Source organism: Manduca sexta, chromosome 24, assembly GCF_014839805.1.
Source record: "Manduca sexta isolate Smith_Timp_Sample1 chromosome 24, JHU_Msex_v1.0, whole genome shotgun sequence".
Classification (NCBI taxonomy): Eukaryota; Metazoa; Arthropoda; class Insecta; order Lepidoptera; family Sphingidae; genus Manduca; species Manduca sexta.
Window position 1 is genome coordinate 5,209,225 of NC_051138.1, and position 25,486 is coordinate 5,234,710.

Consider the following 25,486-nt stretch of genomic DNA (forward strand, 5'->3'; position numbering starts at 1 on the left):
TTTCGGTTAGTCAGTTTGTATATTTAGTATAACACACTGTATATTGAATATTACACTCTATACATTCCTGCGTAAGAAATGACAAAGATCCGTTACACATTCACGCATGATACTTAACACACAAGACGACATAATTTATTTATGTAAATAATCGTAAACATTTGACATGTTTATAAACCCCGTCAATACTTTATTTATTCTTATGTCTACTACATAACGGTGACAAAATATATTTTACAGAATATTTGAATACGCAATATTTCTATCGATCATTTTCTTTGCCAATACTTCCTTACATAACGCTCGACTTACATCGCTGGGTTCTTCATGTGAAATTACAATGATTGTTTATGTGAAATAGCAATGGAACTTTTACATTTTCCTTATCGTTCTACTGTTTGACGTGGTGCTATTAGTACGTAACGTAATTTACATAGAGCTAGATTACAGAAAGTAAAGTTATTGTGATGTAGTGAGAAAACTAAATTTTAAGAATAGCAATTCCTTTTATTATAACCTCATAGACTAATAGTTACAGTTATATTATTGTTGTCCTTTATTATGACGTCAGTCTGGGACCTAATTTTATTCCCGCTCTAAAATTCGGTCCAATTGGCGTTGTTAACGATACTAAAAATTAAAAACGAGCAATAGGGGACCGACCTATTCTTGATTTTGTACATTATTCTATATGTAATGGTTAATAATACGAAAAAGAAGCACTCCTGGGAAAACTGCCTAAATATTGGTTAAAAAATGAGCGAGTAATTCATATTTAAAATATTGTAATGTGCAGAAGTGGGCGCGATGAGGGGATATCGCTTTATCTCTTTCTTTTGCACGCGTCGTAATTCCCGATGACGTCACATGTGGGTATTTCGTCTCTTTTCTGTTTCTTGTTAATTACCCCTTCCACCGAAATTCAAAGACTTATAACTTATTGATTTTTGACCGGATTTCAATAATTCCTTCTGTGTAATAATTTATATTATGTAAATATTTGATAATAGTAAAGAACAAAAATGAGTCCGGTACCCTATTGTCTTCGTAGGTGCTAATAGAAGTAGACCACGATAAAAAAAATAAAATATTTTAGGCTTCGACAATGCGTCTCCAAATAGCCAAATGATTGCAAACAATAAAAACCTACTTCGTACAATTTATTATAATTGAGATAATCCTCGCACAATGTCAAATGGGAAATTGAGTACAATAAAATTTTAATAGGCGATGTGACGTATACACATATTTTTTTTAATCCTCTGCGTTTCCCGCAAAAAAAAAATTATAATTTTTGTGAATAGGCAAATTGTGCGCAAATAATACAATTAAGAATACAAAAAAATTGATGACATGAATATTTTAGGCATTATATCTTACATTTTTCATGGGAAAATGTTAAAGATAATAGATACTTATATTAATTAGTATTATTATAGTTTTTAATTGAATGTATTTTTCATGATTTTTTTAGAATCAATTAAGGCAATCATTAGATGATGTTATCCAACTATTTAGATAACACATCATAATATTATTACAATCCGATTTTTTTTAATTTGGAATGCTCAAATAAAATTGTAAACGTCTATTTTGATTGTACTGCGTACAACCGCAATAAACTAAACAATTCATGATACATTTTATCATTACGAAATGACATGGCATTGACTCAACCTCGGAAATGAAGCTGAGTCCTCGCTATCAACATCCATGTTACGCGTTCCAGGCCTATCTGACAAATAATACGTATTATTGACTAGTCACGGGGGTACGTCATAGTATCCAAGTGATAAGTTCACTGATAGCAATTGTTTTTTATTAAATTTTGATACAGCACAAAATATTTTTACTATAGCGCATATTGGCAGTGAAATCGGCGTTGCAGATAAAACACAAATAAATTAATACGAAAAACGGAATGTTATTGTGTTCATATCGCGTTAAAGTTTCTTAGATTGTCCAGAATTTGGATATAAAAATATTATCTGTTATTTAGTTTATTTATGATAGAATTAGCGAAAAATACATTTCTTATTAGACGAGATAATGTACAACGAACTGCTGAACAAAATAATTTACGTTGAACATAATTTCTTATATGTAAAATAGAATTGTAACTTTTTTATTTCTTTCGACCATGTATTCTTCTTTGACATGTTGATACCATTGACTGATATTGACCATTTGGCACAGATATTCCATACTCATGACATCCGCGCTTACATAGAAATAGACAAAGCAATCCGCAATCCAAAATACAGAACGAATAAATAGATTCCAATTTTAAAATCAGAAAATATGATTAATCAATACAATGAGCATGATATCGTAACTTTCGTTCTATAAATAATGCGCAATCTATTGTATTAAAAATAAGAAAGAACACAATAGAATAATGAGTAGCAATTGTTTCTTCATTAGACACATCTTGTGGGGCACCTTGAGCTAGGACTCAAGGCGGATTAGAAACTATAAAGATCTTTGCCAGACCGTGTAGGGCGTCACTTCAAGTTTAAATACATATTCCGCGTCTTTTTCGTTTAGTGTAACGTAATTTACTAACTTGCTGTGCATGCCTAAATTATTACGTTTACTTTTAAATGCAATACATTACAATGGCAATTACTTTCGAATAAAGCGGAAGAGTCACCACCTTAGTTCTTTATATATTACATATATATTTATGTTTAATAATATTTATATATCTATATATATATATATTTACTAGATGACCCGGTGAACTTCGTATCACCTACATACATTTATTATTATTATTTATTGTGAAACACAATTTTGCCATACAATACGTATGTTATCATTATCTGTCTCTCGCTAGTCGAGAGTACGATTTGCACGTGAAGTAGCTCGTCGCACATTTGATTAACTTCGACGATCTAAGTCATCTTCTCCGTGGCATTTTGCGACAATAACATTAAATAGTTTTCGCGCACTGACAAATTGATGATAGATTTTAATAATAGTCTTGAAATTGATTTATTTATTTTCTATTTTTGAGAACCTACAGACACTTTTACACTTTGTTTATTTCTGAAATGTTTTGTATTTGAACAAAATAAACCAAAGAAATCGGACCTCATAGTACAACTATGAAACAGACAAATTTCTGAACGCACCTATATATGTGACAGCCAGGCCAATTCTTTATTTCTAAAAAGAGAAAAGACATGAAATGTTTGACAGGTAGGAACATTTTGTATTGAAAACTTATATTGTCGTTTTTAGTATTTTCCGTTATTTATTATTTATGTTCGTCACCGTTTAATCCATCCCTGGACTTCCACAAAAAATTCAAAACCAAAATTAGCCAAATCGGTTCAGCCGTTCTCGAGTTTTAGCGAGACTAACGAACAGCAATTGATTTTTATATATATAGATTATTTGTTATTTGAACTTTTAAATTTTCAACCCTTCTTTCATGCACCTACCATGATTATCTCGGCACCACCCTAAGGTTGGCTGGTAGAATGCTATGGCATTAAGTCCGCCTGTATACATTTGTATATGCAGTGCTAAATAAATAAATAAATAATACATTTACGCATTTAAACGCATTATGCATTTTTTTTATTGCTGTGAATGACGAGATGAGCTTGCCGTTCGCCTGATGGTAAGTAATACGACCGCCCATAAACAGTAGGAACACTATCCAACAACTTGAAATAGACAGTATTGTTGGTATTCGACATCCTGAGACGTGAGATATTAAGTCTCTTTATGTCCAGTAGTTACACTGGCTACAGTGTCCTTCAAACAGGAATATTTATGTTACTACACACAGCTGCTTGGCGGCAAAAATAGACATTGCAGTGGTACCACCGTCCTGAGCGTCATGAGAGACCGACCACCAGTAGTAATTGTGATTTTCAATTATATTAAACTAGGTAGCCCTAGATAGCTTAACCAAAGGCCTTATATGCTTTTATATGGTTCCGTGAAAATGACTATAAACAAAGAAACAAGGTTGAGGCTATATCTAGTAAAGCAGAGCTATTTATAAATTGCTAACTATGTCCTCAATTCGATGCGTATTCTAGATTTTTTACATAAACTTAAAATTGAGATCACGGTCATACACTGATCGACAGAAACCTAGCGAAAACAATTGTTAACAGAGAAAGATTGCTTAAAGATGAGGCTTCTTTCCAATAATAAGTCTACTTACTTGTGGTAGGTCTCTCATATGTGAGAGTCCGCCTGAGTAACTACCACCGCAATGACTATTTCTGCCGCCAAGCAGCAGTGTGTAATCACTGTTGAGTTGCGGTTTAAAGTACATTGAAGCCGGCGTAACTACTGGAAATAATGAGATTTAACATCTCACGTCTCAGATAGTGAGCGCAGTGGAATACCAAACAATACTTTGTGATTCAAGGTGTTGAATGGTGTTTCTACTGTTTATGGGCGGTCGTATCGGTTACTATCAGGCGAATGGCAAGCTCGGCTCGTCATTCAAATTAAACTTAAACTTCAAGCAGGTGTCCCATGTATCCGCCCTGTGGAATGGGGGCGTTTGGAGAATTCCACCACGGTATCCGCGGCCTGTCGTAAGAGGCGACTAATAGGGGCCACGAAGGGGGTCGTTGGCGGGCAGCAGGGGGCTGTCCGCCCTAGTGCATTTCTGCGCATCTTTGCACATTTGTCTGTTAACCCCCGGGTTGGACGGCAGTGTGTGTAGTTGACCTCACGCTGCCGTAGACGCCGAGGGCGTCCTTCGGTGCGCCCCCCTACAATAGGAGATAGATTATTTAGTTTGTTTACTGCGATATCCTGACCTTCACGTCTTACAAATTAGAAACCTAGGCTTACAACATAATCTGAATCTAATATATTGTGAAGTTTATATTCTTATTAAAATTTAATAATTATACATGTACATATATTATACATGTATATATAGTCATAAAATTATGGCACTTGCGTCATGTTCAATAAAAATCACTGCTAAATTTCATAATTGCTAATTAGAAAAAGGTCATCAAATATTTCACACTTGTAAATGGCATATGGCTATGTATATGTTGTTTGTTATTTTTATTGTGTTTAAATATTTTACCACTATTACGAACCGTTTCAGAACTTTGACTAAATGCTACTGATCACAGAAATGTATAAGCGGAACAAAAATCACATTTTAATCTATGCTCCGAATTATTTCGAAGCATAGAATATAATCTGATTTTTGTTCATGGGACATTAATATGTTTAATACGTCTCTGTTTATTACGATAAGAATCAATAAAAAATTACTTGAAATTTGTGAAACTTCCAAACATATTAAAATTTAGCATCTTCCTTCCTACTAATATTGTAGTAAAAAATTGTGAAAATATTTGACTTGGACGCAGAAACCTAAAATACGCGGTAGCCTAGTTGCAAATGAAACAATCTGCTAAAACGAAGGTTCAAAATCCGAGGCACACACCTCTGACTTTTCGAAGTTACGTGTGTATTGTTTGTTAATTATTGTCGTTTTAACGTTAAAAGAAATAATCGTGAGGAAACCTAAATATTTACAAAATTCTCACAAAAATAAGATTTTTAAGATTTATGAAGTCTACCAACCCTTACAGGGCCAATGTGGTGGTCTAAGACTAAAAACCATCTCAGTAGTAGATAGAGACCTGTTTGCAGCAGAAGCATAGTATATAATATATATTAAAATTCCAAAATATATCATATTATTATCACATAATATATACATGTTATTATTAGATAGACTATGTCCTAGATAACCATTAAGGCACTTATATCTTAGAAATTTGTTCACCTTCTGACCCTGAAGAGTGTTTCATACGAGCGCAACTGTGAGCAACACCTAGTGTAGTTTACAACGTTGGCAATACAATCATCAATTATAAAATTCAATGAGGAATTTCACAGTCATGATCGTAATAGAATAAAGGTCATCAGATATTTTATAATTAAAAAACGCGATAATAACTGCTTAGAGCTGTTAGTAACAGTCATTATAATTACGAATATTGTAATATATAACTTGAAATATAAAATTAAATATATCTATTTGAATTAGTAGTGAGGTGTCCACACAGCTCGATTCCTACCGGTTTCCTTTTTACGTTTACTTATAATTGTCTCAGTTTTTTTTTTTGCTAAATTGGCCGCGATATGTTACCTAAGAAATTTTTTTGCTTCTGGATACCTTACCTTTCGAAAAATTTCTAACTTCGCAATTCATTTGTATACCTTTTTAACTATATCAAACATAATACAAGATATTTGAATACCTTAAAGAATTTATGATCAAGCATTCTTGTAAACAAATTACATCATTACACATACAAGGCATTTTTTATAATAAATTTCTCAGTCATAAACAATATAATATTGTGGTAATTTTTAAACAAACACACTAAAAATAAATAGACGCTAGAGCCCGTCGTAAGCATTTCAAATTCAGGTATAGGTTATTTCATCCACGAAGACGCGCCCCACTCTTTCCCCTTATCACTTACAATGTGCGTGAGCAGCAAGTGCACACGCACACTACGATGGGTAGCGTCGAGAGCCGAGGCTGAGGCTTGGGTCCGTCCCCACATCGCAACACCCCGACTAAAGAGTGATGAAGTGACCTATAGTGGTTATACTTATAAAGCGCGGTTCCTAACAAGGTCCATCATCCATGTTTTTGGTACCTTTTTTTGTGTTGCAATGCAAAAACATACTACGATATTTTCTTAGTTCTTTTATTATTAAATTTCATAATATGTCGGGATATGTTGCCAATTAATTAAAGGTTTTTGTTTATATTTTTTCATGAAACGTCTTTATGAAAATTTGTATATTAGGTGGGCCTTCAAAGGTTCCTTTACCTTATAAGTAACATAAAATATTTATAGCTGATGCATTGAATGCGAAATCTGAAGTAACAAAACCTGCTGAAGTGTATTTTATTACTTAGAAATGTTATATTGATGCAATGTTTTTAAAATGAGGTTATTTTATCGTTAGCATAAAATATTGTTGTTTGTTACACAAATATTTTTTGTTTGAATATTAATGATGATAGAACTTACAATAAAAACAATATATTTTATTTATCTATCAAAAACTTTGCGAATGATAACCTCGACACTCAAATATTCTCGAAGTAAAATATGACAGATATAAATAAAATCTATCTGTATTCACATTATCGTGTTTTAACTTTTAACAATTTTTACATCTTTTGATGCCTCTCTCCGAACAAATAGCGTTGAGGATTCATTCCGTACATTTACGACGTGACTTATGCACTCACCTTTCACCACGTGTTTCCCGTCTTATGGTATGATAGGAGTCGAGCCTATAGCCATATCGTACACTAATTCAAGTCTCCAGGGTAATACCAACTAGAAAACGCAATATCACTGCCCGACCCGGAGATTGAACCCGAGACCTGAACATTGCAGTCATACCGTAATACGACTATGCCACCGAGACAGTTCCGTTGCAATAATCTTATTAAACAATAAACATACGTAATATGCATGAAGTACTCGAACACAAGGATCTTGATTAGATCATTATGATTATGATATTATTTCCTCATACGTTTATGAGAGCCCATGCGCCTAGGCGATCGGTTGCACGTAGGCTATACGCATGCGTATTGATATTATTAGAATTGGTCATACTGCTATAATAAATATATACTTATGAGGATGATGGTAAGTGGTGTGGGATCCAATGAAATGTCAACTAACGAGAGATGATTACCCCTCGGCAGTCGATACAATTATACCGGCATGTTGGAATTGGATATACATAGGCTGATCCCGGAACGCGACTACTTATGTGGGCCACTATGGCGGGCTTTTACACCTTGTGTACGGTGGTTGCTATCCGAGCGGATATAAAATTTATCCTACTACCAGCAATATATTTTTATCATAATTTTATTATAAACGTAAAATTATTTTATTGACTTAGGTTATAAAACCTATTCACAGATTATAATTTACCGGCTAATAAAAAACATCAAATGGTCCAATATAACAAATTATAGGTGTGATGCTTTTAGTTTAAAAATCGATATTTTTATTTCGAGACAGTTTTTCACTTCAGCTTGCTCGTCCTCGCCTTTTCTAACTCCTCCCTAATAATTTGTAAAATATGATATAATTTAGTAACTAGATTTGGCTGACTGCTTCGCACGCGTGTAAATTTTTCCGGAATAAAAGTCTCGCTACATATTTTCTCGGGATAAAAAGATGTGGTATTGCAAACTATAATCTATTCTTGTGCCAAATTTCATCCGGATTCGTTCAGCCGTTCTGGCGTGATTGAGTGACATACATCAAAACTCGCATTTATAATGTTAGTATAGATTAAACTGTACCTACTCCTAATTTAATTCTCGGTGGCGGTGTTTATTTTTTCACTCGGTGTGATAACACTGTGATCCGTGCAAAGTGATAAAACGTAATTCTGGTTCTGGTAAAAACGAAACGTAATAGCAGAAGCTCAGTATCAGCCGAAGTCTGTAATTTGTGCCCAATATGGCGACTAACTCATACCCTATCATATCATGGCGCGGAACACACATAATGAAAAGTGGGCACTCTGTTTGCACCTTTGTCTATCTATGTGTGTTTATTCTTGCTTTATGAATTTACTTCTATAAAAAAATATCACCACCACATCAATACAAGTATCGCGAGTTTATTTTATATGCGTTAAATTTGAATTACTCCTTTATCTTCCATCATTAATTATCCAGCCGATTACCCTTTACCCTTTAACAGTCATCACCACATTATTCAATAGATTATGTAAAAGTATGACGTGAGAAAGTTTCAACGCAATTATTTTAATAAATAACATTAATGTTGTTTATCACGAATTCAAGTTCTTGATATAACCGGCAACTAAGGTTGCATCCTTGCATAATGAACATGGCCTATGTATCATACAATACAAATAAATTATTCCCAATAGACTGTTATGTAAAATTAAGGCCCAGTCCCCGTGTAAAGGCCCTTGAGCAATTCGTTCCATGCGTTGCTGCACACGACATACAGGCGGGAATACGCAAATGTTTACGAATAATTTTCACAAAAAATAAATTGTAGGTATTTTTTTAAATCAATCTACTAAAATATTCTTAATTAAATCGAAAAATTAAGGCTATCAAATTATTCCTTATTAAATTGTCTATCTAATAGTGTTGCAAATTAAAATTGTGTATACTTTGGGAGGATATGCACGGAATCAATAACTTTAGTAGCATTTCTATTGCAATACTAACGAAACCATATCCTCATTATAAAAAATTTAAACAACCAAAGTAAAAATAACATATTGTAGAAAAATTATGTTTTTTTTTTCTATATGCACATATTTAAATTTCGAATAGATCAACAAACGGTTAGTGCGGAATTTTACTGGGAGAAGCGCCTTAATAAACACGACTACGTCGTAACGTATACCTTTGTAATAAGTGCTAATTTGCCCCAACAGAATGTGATAATATTCATTTATATAGAACTGAAAGATGTATAATGGCTTTAATTGTAATTGCTCTAGGAAAATATATTGAAATATACTCGGAAATCCAACATTAATCTCCGTTTGCTATTATGGTACAATTCCGTTATACTTAGAAATATTATATTTAAATAAGACGCATGAATATAGAATGAAGAAAATAAGTGAAATTAACAAAACATAATTTTTTTTTCATTGTGCTAACCCAAATGACCTAGAGATAAATATTTAAAAAACTAAGATATTCGTCAAAAACTAATTCAATGCCATTTCGTGGCGACCTAGGTACGTATCAAACAGGTGATAACTTATTTGAATCAACATCTTACATCTTCTTATAATTTGTCTGTTTGTTGAAAATAAACACAGAAACAACTGAACGGATTAAGACAAAATTTGCCGCACAAGCAGAAACATATTCTGGGCCCTTATTCTGTATGACAGTGTAAACGCGTAACGCGGCCGTGTCATGTTATCTTCGAGAAATGTGCGTGGAATGGTATTCTGTAAGCCAAATTTCTATAGTCCTAAACATGATGCGTTGTGTTACGTGCTTGTTACGCACTGTCAAAATAACGTGCGGGATAGAGAATAAGGCCCCTGGATTGACACATAGGTTTTTATTAACGACTCTTTAATATTTAGATTCTCGTTCTAACGATGCCCGACTTAACATGATAAATTAAAATCATTATTCTTACATTAAGACTAAATAGTTACCTGTAAAGGTTGACTATATATTCCTTAAAATCCAACAGCTAATTCTGGTACTATGATTTTCGAGTGCTTGTGGGCGATAATGTTTGAAGGCTTGTGAAGTCTGACAACCCGCACAAGGCCAGCGTGGTGGACTAAGACCTATACCCTCTTAGTAAAGGAGGCCCGTACTGCTGTAGGCAATTCAGTTGCAGACAGAACAGATAGCGCGTGAACTCCTCCTCAAGCCGCGCTGGGTCCGCCGTGTAGAACTTCACGCAGAACCGCAGCGTCGGCTCTAGCATCGACAGGCCCACTTGACGACACATCGGCTTCTCCACGTCCAGCCAGTACTGATAAAAGAACAAAAAATAAATTAATAATACAGGACCGGTGATGATACTCCCTTTATATCTACCAGTGGCGGAGAGTGGATATAGCCCGATTAATGCCGGCTTCCCTTTCGTAATTTATGTAAAATCGACTTATCATTAAAAAGATTTGTAGACCACATTTATGCATATTAGTACCTATATTGATGTGTTGGGTTCTCTTTTGGTTTATTTAACCCTTCGCCACTAATCTTCACTCGTTTGCCGGGTTTATTAAAAAATCTATCGAGTATTAAAAAGATTCATTGTTCCGTAGTATCATTAGCAATTATAAACACAAGTGATGATGAATCGTTGGAACTCGGCGTGCATTTTAATGTTCATGTCACAATTTTGCATACATTTGAATAGTAATGATAATATTAAATTATATTTTAATCTCGATACACGGTTATAATAATTATTATTTTACTCTTTTGTGATGTAATTTAATCAACCCATTAAATTAGTAGACGGCTGCGAGTGTTTTAAAGGCTCCCGTATAAGAAACCTTCTACCTAGTATATAACAATAACTAATATACTACTGGTCCTGCTAAAATTCAACTCATTATAAAATTAACTATGAGCGTTTAACATATGCCTCTCTTCAAATATGACAAAGCATTAAAGGATTCCATGTACTTCAACACATTAAGTACGTAATCTTAAAATGCGGGAAATCCTGTGATGTTTATTATTATCACAGTTAGGTAAACGTATGACGTATGTAGGTACATCAATATTTTTGCCGGTTAATTCTACGAACTCATTTATAACCTATGAATAACACAAAAAGCGATTACTACGGCTCAAAGCTTCCAATACATGACGTGCGTCACGTATTCAAAATGTCAGACAAAACACCTAATACTAAAAGTCACTATATCGAATAGATTATGAGACATCTGGCTAGTGCACAGTTCGATGAACTTATATCTGTTTCAAAATACAGAACGGACAAACTTATCTTGCATATCAGGCATATCATCCGTTAATACCTTTATTTTTCAAATAAATCCACGTTATATTGGAATTCAAATCCAGATCCTTAAGTTCTCAAGCTACAGAACGCTGCTAAACTACAAGTCCATGAAGACGTCAATAAGTTTGACGTAGTAACTTCCACAAAAGCAAAACTATGACTGACATTGTAGATTTATATCCTGCAATTGAAGTATTAATGAGATACATAATGTATGCGAAACACGAAAGCTGTGGGCACGTGACAAGAGTTTAATGGAGTTAATATAAAGGTGTTAAAAAATATGTTGAAAGAATTAATTTGTCTAAGATTTGTCATTACATTATCGCAAATACGAAATAATGGTCAGTTTAAGGTAAGGTAGCATTTAATCGCAGAAGGTTATGCAGAAAACCAGCGCACCCGCACTTTACTGAGTTTATATCTACCCTATATATACCACACTGTTCTAATTATAAAGAAGCAATTTAAAATTTCACATTCACAATGGCCGCTTATGTAATAATAAGTAATAATAAATTAATGTCCCTATTGCACTACATTATTGTATTGGGTAAAACAGTTGTATGTGGAAATAAGTAAATAAACGAATCAAGTTTCCTTGAATTTGAGAATTTGAGTCATCGTTCCTTTGTTCTAGTAAATACGTGAATGAGCCGTGAAACGAGACATGCATTGTATTTCTGTCGGGCGAAACTAAAGTTTAATTTTTTAAATGCATTCTTAATTCTGTAGGCGTAATGTGTTATTTATTTTTAACACGCAAAATTAATTCTCAATTACATTATAATTACGCAAAAAAAACAAAATCGTAAAATGGTGGACAAAATTAATTATGGTCAATAAATCATATCTCTTAATTAACCGAAAAAACACAAAATTACAATCCTTGCATGTAGGAAGTGAAAATATAATTTTATTATGTTTTTAACAAGTAACATTAACATAAACAGCATAAATTTGATAATTTATACCTAAAATATGCGACTATTGCGCTAAATATATTACGCAAATATTAAATTGAGTTTGAGCCATAAATAACGATATATTAGTCATCTTTATCGGTGTTATATACCAATTATTTTATAAAATAGGTGTCGTTTGCCGTTTCGCCCGCGTGAAAAGAACGCAAGCACACACACACACGCGCGCGCGCGCACGATATTCAGATATCAACATCAACAAGAATTTTCGATTACCATCAAAAATAATTTTTATTTCTTAAATAATTCCTGCTAAAATAAAATGTAGAACTGAGGTAAGTAATAATATCTAAAACTAAGTATTCCATTAGATTTTTATATTTTTATTTTCTGTTAATAGGTATTTTTGTGGCTCTTATAATAAAGTTCACTTCACAAACCTGTATTATTTTATAGTGAAAACTTTATTAGCTTTGAATTACGAGCTAATAATACTAGCTTTTGCTCGCGTCTTTGCCCGCATGAAGGAGTTTTCGGGGATACATTTTTTTCCGACTTACTTGATATGTATCGTTATATTATAACCAACACAAACCATTATGAGTTGTAGCATATGTGCCATTTTGATGTATAATCAATATTACTGTAGAGTTTCATCCGAATCCGTAGTTTTTTCGTAAAAAAGGAACAAACATACATACATCCATAATCCTCACATATTTTAATTAAACACAATTTTGTATTGTATACTATATGTTTTCCTATAAGAATAAATAAATAAACACACTAACATAATACATATATACAAATATGCTAACTAACAAGGTTTACCTTTTTGGCACAAGTAATCTTTTATGTGACATGCAAAATCCATATTAACCAGAATATTGACTTAAGTACCTTAATTAATATTCGAAATAGCTCTGTTACTGAAGGTAATTATGCGGAAAGCGCCATCGATGAATAAATTAATTAGATGTTGTATTAAGTAGTCTTAAATTTGAGGTTCTATGTTTTTTAGAATTATTACTATTACACAAAATGTAAAATTTGGTGTACCTTAAAACGATAAAGTACACACATCACGTTTATATCCCCGAAGGCGTAGGCAGAGATGAAGTAAATTACCTTTTGCCACGTGAGTTCTATCCCATCATATGATAGGGGAGTAGCCTATCATATAAAACTTTTGGTCAATGACCAAGGGAAATAGGGGTTCATTCTTATATATATATATATATATATATATATATATATATATATATATATATATATATATATGGACAGCACAAAGACCTCAGTACAAACAAACAAACAATATACAAACTAAAACAATATTATCTAGAGAGTTTACAGTACGTTTAAATTAAATTTACACATAATATGCATAGACTACACAAAAAAAAATACAATAAAATTTATGTAGATTTTTATCCTTATATTGTGAATTTAAATAATTAGAACCATTGTTAAAGGTTGGAGATGTGATCTGTGCATCACACACAAACTAATTAAGGTTTAAGTGATGTTCATAATGTTAGTTTTTGTATGTATTAATTGTAAACAAAAAAAAAAGTAACAGCTGGACTATTTAATCATTATAAATTCAACAATTCAAACAATATGCTGACAGCCATAATAACATAGTATTTGTCTTTAATTATGCAACATCAGCAAAAATACTTAAATTCCGTTACATTTAAATTGAGGGAAATACTGCAACTAGCAGCAAAACTGATGGAAGTTAAAAAAAACGTTATGATAGGGGAATGTTGACAAGAGAGAACAACTCATAATTAATGATTACTGGTTCTCATGAATACTGGGGCCGTAGACAATAGGCCTTGGCACAATCATTAACGCAAGTAGAAAACAAAAATATTACAGAGATTATATCCAAGCGACAGACTTATCGCTGTAATATAATGACAAACTCATACTTCAGTGGCGAAAGGTAAAAATTTCCAAAAGGGAACTCAGCACAATATAACTAATATCCATGAATGCGATCTGTATATCATTCTAATGACGAATGAATGAATCCCTCCTAGCCGAGTTTTGGCCACGGCGGCCAATCTCAACGGAGATCAGCCAGGTACGCGGGATATATTATAGTGCACAAGTGTGCGCAATACGCAGATGCACTCTCTGCTCCTTCACTCTCGTAGTCCGGTGAGACGGCAATCCGACATGACCGGAGAGAGATCAGGCGCAGGACCAACGGCTTTACGTGCTCTCCGAGGCACGGGGATATCCACATTGCCAACTTCCAGACTCCGAGCTGCAACTGAGTAATTTTTAAGATGGAAAAACCCAGTAACAATTATTTTGGCCCGACCCGGGATTCCGACCCAGGCCATCAGTGCGGCAGTCGTACTTGTACCGTGTACAATTACAACTACGCCACTGACGCAGTCAGAATCTGTCAAAAATGTCTTATGATAATTACGATTCTACATAAAGGGAAGCTGCCAGGAATCGGGTTCCCTCCGACACTGTCTACAGTCTCTGGAAACCCTACGATAGTATTTATGGTTGTCGACCTCATTAGAATTACTGGTACCATGTATTATACTATATAGTCTATAAACAGGATAAACAAAAATCAAAAAAGTAAAAGTCACAATTCGACGATCCCCACGTAAAGTATCGAATCTGCAAAACTGCATTTTGCAGATGCAATACTTTACGTAGGGACCGTGGAATAAACATCGCTTGTTTAGTGTTAATTACCATGGCGATAAGCACTTCGATCCTTACTGTGTTAAATAAATGCAGTTCATTTTAATAAGGACCGTTTAAATATCGACAGTCCCTATGCAAAGTATTGAATCTGCAAAATGCAATTTTGCAGATTCAATACTATACGTAGGGACCGTCGAATTGTCTTGATCATCACTATGATTGTCGTCCCAGGTATATAGAAAATTTGGTAATGGTACAATAATTTCATATAAATTTCTTTCCTGATCACTCCGTTTTACAGTAGAAGGAAGGAACTTCTCCCAAACCTTGAAGCAAAGGACAGTGGTACCGCTCCGGATGAGACAGATACTGTAGATAAAACCGAGTGTCTCACTCAAAACATATAAATGCACATGTAGTCGCGTAGTTATTTGGTGTTTGTCCAAAGTGACTCATTTCCACCCATTGTTATCATCGTTTCCTTTGTTTCTCACAATAACTTCGAATCATCGAAGCAATTGTTATACACGAATAATTTAAAAACCTTTAAATTCAACATGCGGCGCCTGAACAGCATTAATTTTGAACTAGCTTTTGATCGCGCCTCCGCCCGTGTGAAAATATTTTTTCTGGATAAAACGGAGCCCATATTTTAAGTTATACCTCTAGCAGTACATCGGTAACAACTTTCTATTACGTGCAGTAGTTTCACGTGATGCGTGTAGAAACATACAGACAGACAGACCTTATTATTTTTCTTCAATATCCTTAACGTATGTACAATTGGCTTGTTACAACTTAATTACTTATATGTAAAGATCACGATAGGTAAATAACACTTGAATAAAATTTTACCTCAGGCTCCATTTAGTTACTGATGGCTTAATATTAAAACATAACCTAATTTTTTGGGACCTAGAAAAGCGCAGTACTTTAGTTTTAAAGTTTGCTTTTCATAAACTGGCTAGAACGCTCTCAGCCATGTCAGTTAATAGATTATCTGTGCTTTGACGTCATACGGCTACAAATCAATGATAAAAGAAGTATAGAGGATGGGTAATATGGTCACGTGACATGCGGCACATTTCCTGAACAAAATGGCGCCGACTCCGCCCCTTACAATAGTGATATGCTAGTAGCGAAAATTTTGTATCGACATCGAAGAATTAAGAGAGACAAACAAGCCCCAAAAAGATCAAATACGAAAGGGGTTAGGAACTACCATAATATAAATATAACAAATCATAATGTAAACAAACAAACTGAAACTGATTTATAAGTAACAATTGTTAAACAAAGCAGTACCTGTTGTGACAAACATCCAGTTGTGTTTGATCTATATTTGTATGTTGCACTATTCCTTGCTAAAAATTTAAGTTACAGATTAAGATATTTATTTAATACATGATAAATGGAATAAGATAGCGTAGCCAGCAATTATTTGGTTGGTTTTATTTTATTTTATTATTATGCTCTTTGATCGAGAAACATAACTATGGTTCAGCAAACTAAAATCAATGACCGTAAAAATGGTGGTTAAGATAATCAATTATAATAATGCAATAACAACAATATGATTATGTATCTATTTCCGTGCATGCAAAGGTTGCTCGAAACATAAGACCGCCAATTGTAAAAATATATCTTACATTTCATCTTTATGTTGTTTCTTTTATGTTTATCTATTCTTTTATGTAACAATTCTAATTTTATTCATAGCAATATATTAAAGTAATATTACTACTTATTAGGTGAAGTATAATAATCATTACTATTTTACTTATCGCGAATATTGTTGGAAAACAGTTATCTTTACTCGCGTTAATTAAACGTGTGGTTTATGCATATCTTCTCAAAATGTAAAGAAATATGTATTTGGTGTAGGATTCCAATCACGTCGCTCAATATTCTCAATTCATTTTGCCTTGGTTTTTAAATTTTTTGGTTATCTTAAAAAATATTCTAATTTCACTTAGTTTGTCCTTCTGAATAATACAATATTGATGTGTGCTCTAACATTCTTTCAAAGACAAAAACCGTAACTGATAAACGGGCGTCTGTTAAAATATCGATATCAATAATTTCTAAACAAATCCACCCACCCATCCCTAAGCTCGTGTGTAAACAAACATAATGATTTTAATGTGTATAAATCACGCCTAAAAGGGTCCAAAGCTTAACAAACCAGATCCACATATCATTTTAATTGATAAAAACACACCCAAAAAGTAATTATACAAAGATATTTGCTAATTTTCGGTAAAATCAGTTACTAACCTATGAAAATATATTTCGGGGTCTTTCTTGCGTGAATTCGATTTGCATCCTTTCACACAACACTGAGTCATTTTCGAAACTTAACAAATACACTAATAAACACACTGAACAATTGAGAATATGATTATATTACTTTAAATTCAATATTTATGAAGATTTGTTTACATCGTCTGACACTACATGTACTTGCCGACTTTCCAGCATAAAATGGCGTTTCTGCCGCAAGGCGGTCCCAGTGTGTTGAAGTAAACGAAATAGTGCCATATGCGAAGAAAGCAATTATTTTTGTCTTTTTTTGTTGCGTTCCAAATAAGCTTTGAGTAAAAGAGATAGACATATATATTGACAATTCTGCGTCGATTTCCCTAACATAAATATAACTTATTCATATAGCTAACTTTTGAGGCCTGTCCTCTTTATATTTAGTCATTGCTACAAATATGTGATTAAAAAACATTAATAATTATAAAACCTCAATTGTCCTCAACAGTCGAGAGACATGCAAAGTTTATTTATAAATTATATGACGTCACATCATGGAACGATGCCAATTGTCAGCAGCGTACCGAATAAAAAAATAAAAAACAATTTTAATTTGAAATTATACAGCCATTTTGCATTTTGCGTCAAATTTAAACTGAAGGAGTATAAAACAAAAAGAACCAGTAAGAATAATGTATGTTTATTTACAGAGCAACGACAGATACTCAAAGGCTTATCAGGATGCTTCAAGCCAGGGGAGCTGACAGCCATCATGGGTCCCTCAGGAGCAGGGAAAACTACTCTACTCAACGTACTAGCAGGCTACTCGTAAGTACCACTCTATTTTTGCTTACTGTAGAATTAATTCGTATTAAAATTGATATCGCGTGATTACAAAGTATTAGCCGTTAAGATTCGTCAAAATTGGTCCAGCCGTCAAAGACTATCCCGAAGAAATAAATTGACAGAAATATTTTTATAAGTGCACGACAAAGTGACCTCACTGTACCTGATGGTACATATATGCAGTGGTATCCAATAGCATGAATTATTTTTTTTTATGAAAATACACCTTACTGTAAATAATGCACTCAGCATTTAAAACACAACCAAATGTAATTTAAAAAGCGGAATCTTACTGATGTAGAAAGTATTGTTGATAAATCGATATATATGTACTGTATGCCAGATTTGACGTTCCGAACATTCACTGTGTTTAACTGAATTGAACTGCAATCTATTCAAACTGACTTTAGTATGGCATATTGACAGCTTGTCATTGTGTACGGAGCGGCGATCATGATATAAGAACTCGAGTTTAAGTGTAAACCTGCATTTGAATAAAAAATATTCGTCAAATAAATAAAATTATTTGTTGCGCAAGTAAATAAACAAGTTATAACAGTGACATTTTGCTTGCCATTTTAGTTCAGATTTTGAACAAATAGTTTATATGGACGTTCGTGTCTATAGAATATACGTCAAAATGTTGATACAAATCAAAAAATACTTTCAGCGTTTCTGTCAAAAATGTGCTAAACACGAACCGTGTTTATGTGCGTGAAATTACAGTTTTTGTTCCACTTGCCGACTTCCCGATGAATCATCAACTCTTTGCTAATGAGCGTATAAATAAATGTGGGTTATCCATGAATGATGACTACATTGATCTATTTTTAAATTCACTTGTTAACAAAAAAATAATACAAGCTAGCCGAAGTGACTCGACTAATAACAATACCGACAGCACACGAACTTTTAATTACAAAAACAAAGGTATTGCACTGCGCTCGACATACTATGGCCTGAAAATGTTGTTATTATGTCTTATAATGCCTGGTAATTACAACAAAGCCGTTCAACCCAGAACAGCCGGTCTGCATTATATTGCTTGTCGGCAGAAATAGACATATCATAGCCCCTACCGAGGCGGGTTTTCACGTACGATAGATACTGGTGGTAGATAAAATATTTCACTTAGAATGTCATTTAACTATAACTCTTATGCCAACAGTACTCACGGTGCAAAAGGTGAAATCGCGGTAAACGGAATATGCACGTGCGCCTCCCACTCGACGGGGCGTGGGGGGGTGCGGTACATCCGACAACAGGATGACCTGCGAGCCCATCTCACCGTCAACGAGGCTATGTTACTCGCCGCTGCGCTCAAACTGGCCGATTTCACAACCCAGGAGAAGAAAGAGAAGGTAAAACCCTTCAAATACGAACAGTTACTATTCGGGTTTGGTTCTGTACTGTTAAATCTAGTACGCGATTTTTATTTAGTTTCCATCTGTTTCTACAAAGTTCAGCTTCAACAGACCGAGGCAAAGAAGCGATTAATTCTAAAATAATTGGATTATTCCATTACTATAAATAATATAAAACGCAAGAGGCGAATTAAAAATGAATGTCATTCTATACTAGAAAATAATGGAGATCAATTATAATTATTGCTATCGATGCTTTCTGTCATGACAGGTAGTTCAAATTATGTGGCTTTCTACCATCACATCAGAAAAAAATAACTTCCTCGTTCTATAACCTGATTTTAAAAAGATTGCATTATTCGTGGCCTGAGTAGAGTTGTCTTCAACATTCACAAATAAAGGAAATCAAACTCGCGTGACAGCAATTGCTGAGTCATCAACAATGATTAAGCCAGTAGAAAGTAGGTGCGAATAATATAAGACACGTCGATAGTAAAAATCATACTTCCAAGTAGTTATTTTACTATACGAAAAAAAACAATTATTAATCTTTTTAAAATTTTACATACAAAATACCTCTTTATTATTTATAAAGCATTGTAGGTTCAGTTCCTAGCTCTGCCCGCGTGTAAATATTTCTTTTAATAAAAGTCGAATTAGGCACTTTTGTGGACAAAAAGTAAAAAAAGACTGTATGTTAACCCAGGATGTCTGTCTAAGAACCAATTTTAATATAAATCCATTCAGCAGTTTAAGAATCAACAATGATTCAAACACATCTACGAACTTTTCTACTTATAATATTAGTAGGAATAAGAAAGATGGTTGAAAATAGAATATTCGATTACCTAATAATGAATGTTTTGAATCCTTTCTAATACTGATCAATGACCACATCAAAGCGACGCGACATCGCAACATGAATACTGTTGTGTTATTGCGTTCAATGTTGCGACGTCGCATCGTGGTATCCAAAGAAACGAAAGAACATTTGCTTATACAACTTCTAAGTTGTATTGAACTTGTTAACAAAAAATGTAAGTATTACTATCAAAATATATTCCAATATACTCCATTCTAAATTCAAAGCAACATAAATTACTTTACTTTAAATGAAAGTCAAGATTACGCAACGATATTTGAATGATTTAACAAGCAAATAGCATTAATATAGTAACTGGATGATTAAAACATGTGAAATAACTTGCATATAATTAACAAAACATCACCTTAGCAGTCCAACATTGTGAGAACGATAGCGGTAAGACCGAAATAGTATTTATGATTACTATTTTAATATTATTATATAATATATTTTAATAAAAAAAGTTTTGTCTAAAAGTTCGACAAAAATTGGCACTAATTTTTAAACATAATAATTTTATTAGACAATTGTAATTTTATGATGCCATTAAAATCTACATAATAAAGCCCACGTCTTCAAGTTATTAAACATTCACTAATTTTAGTATAAATATATATATTTTTTTTTATATAGGTTTACGAGATTCTAGCTCTGCTAGGCCTTACTGAGACCGCGAGGACGTTATGCAGAGACTTATCTGGAGGACAAAGACGACGATTGGCTGTTGCTTTGGAGTTACTCTCAGATCCCTCGATTATGTTCCTAGATGAACCCACCACGTAAGTATTTATTTGGCACAGAAACAATGTACCAATTTACATGATTCACTAACTTACTGTATTCAGCATAACAATTTTTTAATTGATACTACCAATAACAACATTCGGTAGTTTGCATTGTTGTATAACAAATTTTTAACCACGATATAAGTAAAAAGAAATAAGTTAGCAAATACAAAACTAACAATCACGGAAGGATTTAGACGGGCTCGATGAGATGGCTACCTCACTTGATGATAAGTGGAATGGCATCCGGATAAAATATCGGTTGATGATTTATAATTATTTGTCACCAGTCAACACAGTATGCCTACATATTATAAACCGCATATACAGAGGCTGTTCCCGAAACGCAACACATATACGTGTGCCACTCAAATAGAATCTGTTATTAAATCATACAATGGCCCAAAAGCAAGTGGTGAATGCTAATTTGCAATTAAGTGATAATGTCCAAATGAATCGCGTGATTTTAGCAATAATTCAAACGTAAACACGCGATGAATGTACTATTGGTTAGTTAATAACATTTACCTAGAAATTGACCTTATGCTAGGAGTTACTTAGAAGCCTACAAAGGTAAAAGTTGACGTCGCTGCATCTTTGAAGACTATTTTTCAATCGATATACAAAAGTAATGCAACTAAAATAAAAATTACTGAACATATAAATGAACTAATTGCAATTTTTTCAATAGAACTGTATTCATATTGCCCATTATTCCAGAAGTATCTTCTAATAGTAATTGAAAAATGTGTCCTAATTTGCATGAAATAACCACGCTTTTTAATTTGTCCAGTGGTTTAGATTCTTCAGCATCAATGTCTCTCATCTCCTTGCTGAACAGTCTGGCTCGTGGTGGAAGAACTCTTATAGCTACCATTCATCAGCCATCAGCCCTGCTCTTTGAAAAGATAGACTCCGTATACTGTTTAGAAAATGGACGGGCGTTGTACAACGGGCCCAGGCAGGGACTTATACCTGCCTTGGCAAGCGCCGGGTTGAGATGTCCACCCTACCATAACCCTGCTGACTTCTGTAAGTACTTGAATATGACTGTATTTCCAGCTTATTAACAACTAACTTTTGATCGCGGCTTCGTTCAGTATAGGAATCTTAGGAATACTGTAATATCGTACGACCGCGCAATATTACGTCCTACATTCACTCGCTAAGCCATTGGGTCGTGATTACGAAGCCGTAGCGAAAGCAGACGAAACTACGTTTTTTTTTGTTTATTTTCTATCTAACAGCAATATGTGTACCCTCAATATTGCTCTTGCGTCATTAAAAGTTTTGTTACGCAATTTCCATTCGCAATAACGAAAGTTTATTAGATCCGAGTTGCTAAATGTGGGGTAATGCGAATCTAAGGGTTCTAAAATGGTTAAGTCTCGGTCCAGATGTTGGAGTAACATTATCATCACTCTTGGGGATGAGAAGGTACTCGCAAGAAGACTTTAACAAAAAACAAAACCAACTTCAAAAACTACTGCAAATCATAAAATAATGCTTATATGCATATTCATTTTTTTATTGGTGTCCAATTTAAATTTTAATGTAAATATAGGATTTCCTAACGCAGGATTCGAACACAGAATCTTAGAACTGTGTCTTACGGCGCACGCAATACAACTACACCACCGAGACAGTAGAGGTATTTCTTAGTAAAAAAAAAAGATATTATTATAACAAAAGGATGTATAAATTATTAATTAAACAATGGAATATTAAAATAATTCAAGTCGACGACCGTTCAAGTAATGACATTTATAAAAAAACGCATTCAAATGAGACAGAGAAAAATTTTCATTGTATAAATAATCCAAAAAATCTTTACCTCTTCACATTTTCAGACTCCTTTTAAACATATAATTATGTTATAACCAATATATTAAGCGATTATTAAGCGATCAATGGACATAGCCCATCAGTGGGAGCAGGTTAAATAAACAGCGACAAAAACCGCTTAGTTCGAACATAAATAAAATTAGACACACCTAAGAATTATTAATACGGTTGGCAGCCTCGGCAGCGTAGTTGTAATGCGCGCGCGGTACGAGTACGCCTATCGCACTAAGGTCCTGGGTTCAAATCCTGAATCAAGGCAAAAATATAGTGACTGGGTTTTTCTATCTTAAAAATGACCCAGTCGCAGCACGGAGTCAGGAAGTAGTAGTGTGATACCCCCGTGCCTCGAAAAATACGTAGACCCGTTGGTCCTGCGCCTGATCTCTCTCCGGTCATATTGCCGTTTCACCAGACTATGAGAGTGAAGGAACAGAGAGTGCACCTGCGTATTATGCACACATCAGTGCACTATAATATATCTTGAGTACCTAGCTGATCTCCGTTGAGATTGGCCGCCGCGGCCGAAATTTGGCTAGGCGGGATCACTCATTCATTCAATGTACGGTTAACAAACATAATTAACTTTTAAATTTATGGAAATTCCCTATAATTTTTCCAACATTGAATAATCTCCAAGAATTTGTTATTGATGGATATTTTTATTTTCAGTAATGGAGGTGGCATCGGGGGAATATGAAGTAGATTTGATAAAGGCAGCGAAAGTGATGGCCCAATATAAATACGATCCAACAGCCAATGGTAGTTGGGCCAACGTCCCTACGATACCTGCTCTACCAAGCCCACTAGGTATGACGTTTCTAATTTACTGATACGGGAATGTTATTCGCCCACAAGGGTTTTTAAGGGCTCATGTTATCCCAAAAACTTTTTAATGGTCAATAGATATGAAAACGTTTCTGTAATTTTTTTGGTACCATCAGAATATATAAATTAGATGGTGTTTTGTAGGATAGACAATACATGTGTATAGTATTTATCTTATGCATTTCATGAATATCCCATATTTGTTGCTATAATATAGAAAAATATTAAAGTTCTTGCACTGATGCAAATCTACGGACCAAATTTCCTAGCAAGATGTTCTCATAGAACCCATCTAAGTTCGCGTCGTGGTCTCACTTGTTTACCTACTTTCATTTCTGCATGACTTGCGCAAACACCGTATATTAAGTGAAATACTGTTTGTAGAAACTGCTATGTTATCATCCTTGAATGTTTACATTACCGAAATTTTAACACACGCAAAATTACGTTTTAATGTTAATTTTATTTCCTAGACCCTTAATGCTTAGGTCGACAACTGGGTCACCTCATACAAATGACTATCGTAATTTCAAACACCTTCATGTGTATGATTATTCACCCACACACACGCAGCGCTTTAGTAATCATGCCATCTCAGTATATTGCGTACAAAACTAACCTTATGGAGCTGAACCATGAAATTTGGCGAGGCTATGAAAAGAAGGAAGGAAATTTGATAAACTTTTGATGAGGGTATGACCCATATTAAAAATAAACCTAGACTTATACACTGGTACATGTAACAGTCCTCATATATTGACGACTATTTATTCCTTTAAGTACTGACAGTTGGCAACCCTACTCATGTCTGACACACGCGCATACATGTCACTGGGAATCTGAACAGCGTGATACGACACTAGACTGTATGCATTGGTATATGGTATTGTCGACTATTTATTCCTTTATGTACTGACAGTGGACAACCCTAATCATGTCTGACTCACGCGCACACATGACACTTGGACTTTGAACAACGTGATGCGACACGACACGTTTTGATAGGAAAGTTGAAGTGCGCTCAATAACAGCTGATTTACATAATACACTGCCTGTTTCACGCAATTTCGTTCGCGTAAACTACAAAAATAATTTAATAGGTTGTGGACCGTCTTAAGGAATTATCATTAAAATCGGATGAAGGGTTTAAAAGGCATAAAAGTAAAAAAAAATATTTTTTATTATTATAATATAGATTTATATAAGTAGGTAGAGTAGCTTGTTGACCAAATTAACTAAATAAAAATTATACCTGACTTAAATCGCATGGTTGCCACACGTGGTTTTTGCTAATTTGCCATTGTACTTGTTATAATGAAAATCGGCCGATAAAACGTTAGTTAAACTACATCGTATCGCACCGTGTAGAAGCACGCCTATATTTACGCTAGCCATTGATTCAAGTTATTGGAGAAATCGTTTGCATTCGAAAAATATTTATAATATTCAATTAAAATATTACATAAGGTGTTACTTAACTTTGTTGGTGTTTATAATAAGTTAGTTTGATCGAAGAAAGCCCGGTTCC

General features: G+C 33.9%; 1 protein-coding gene across 1 annotated transcript in view; it reads left to right on the forward strand.

Annotated features, from left to right (window-relative positions):
- The window catches only part of LOC115448846 (ATP-binding cassette sub-family G member 1), a 55,680-nt gene that overhangs the window by 15,737 nt on the left and 14,457 nt on the right, over window positions 1–25,486 (forward strand). Inside the window, exons 3-7 of the mRNA XM_030176420.2 lie at window positions 18,139–18,256; window positions 19,443–19,635; window positions 21,137–21,282; window positions 22,082–22,320; window positions 23,803–23,940. Of these exons, the coding sequence (XP_030032280.2) occupies window positions 18,139–18,256; window positions 19,443–19,635; window positions 21,137–21,282; window positions 22,082–22,320; window positions 23,803–23,940 (834 nt within the window). The remainder of the gene's footprint in view (window positions 1–18,138; window positions 18,257–19,442; window positions 19,636–21,136; window positions 21,283–22,081; window positions 22,321–23,802; window positions 23,941–25,486) is intronic.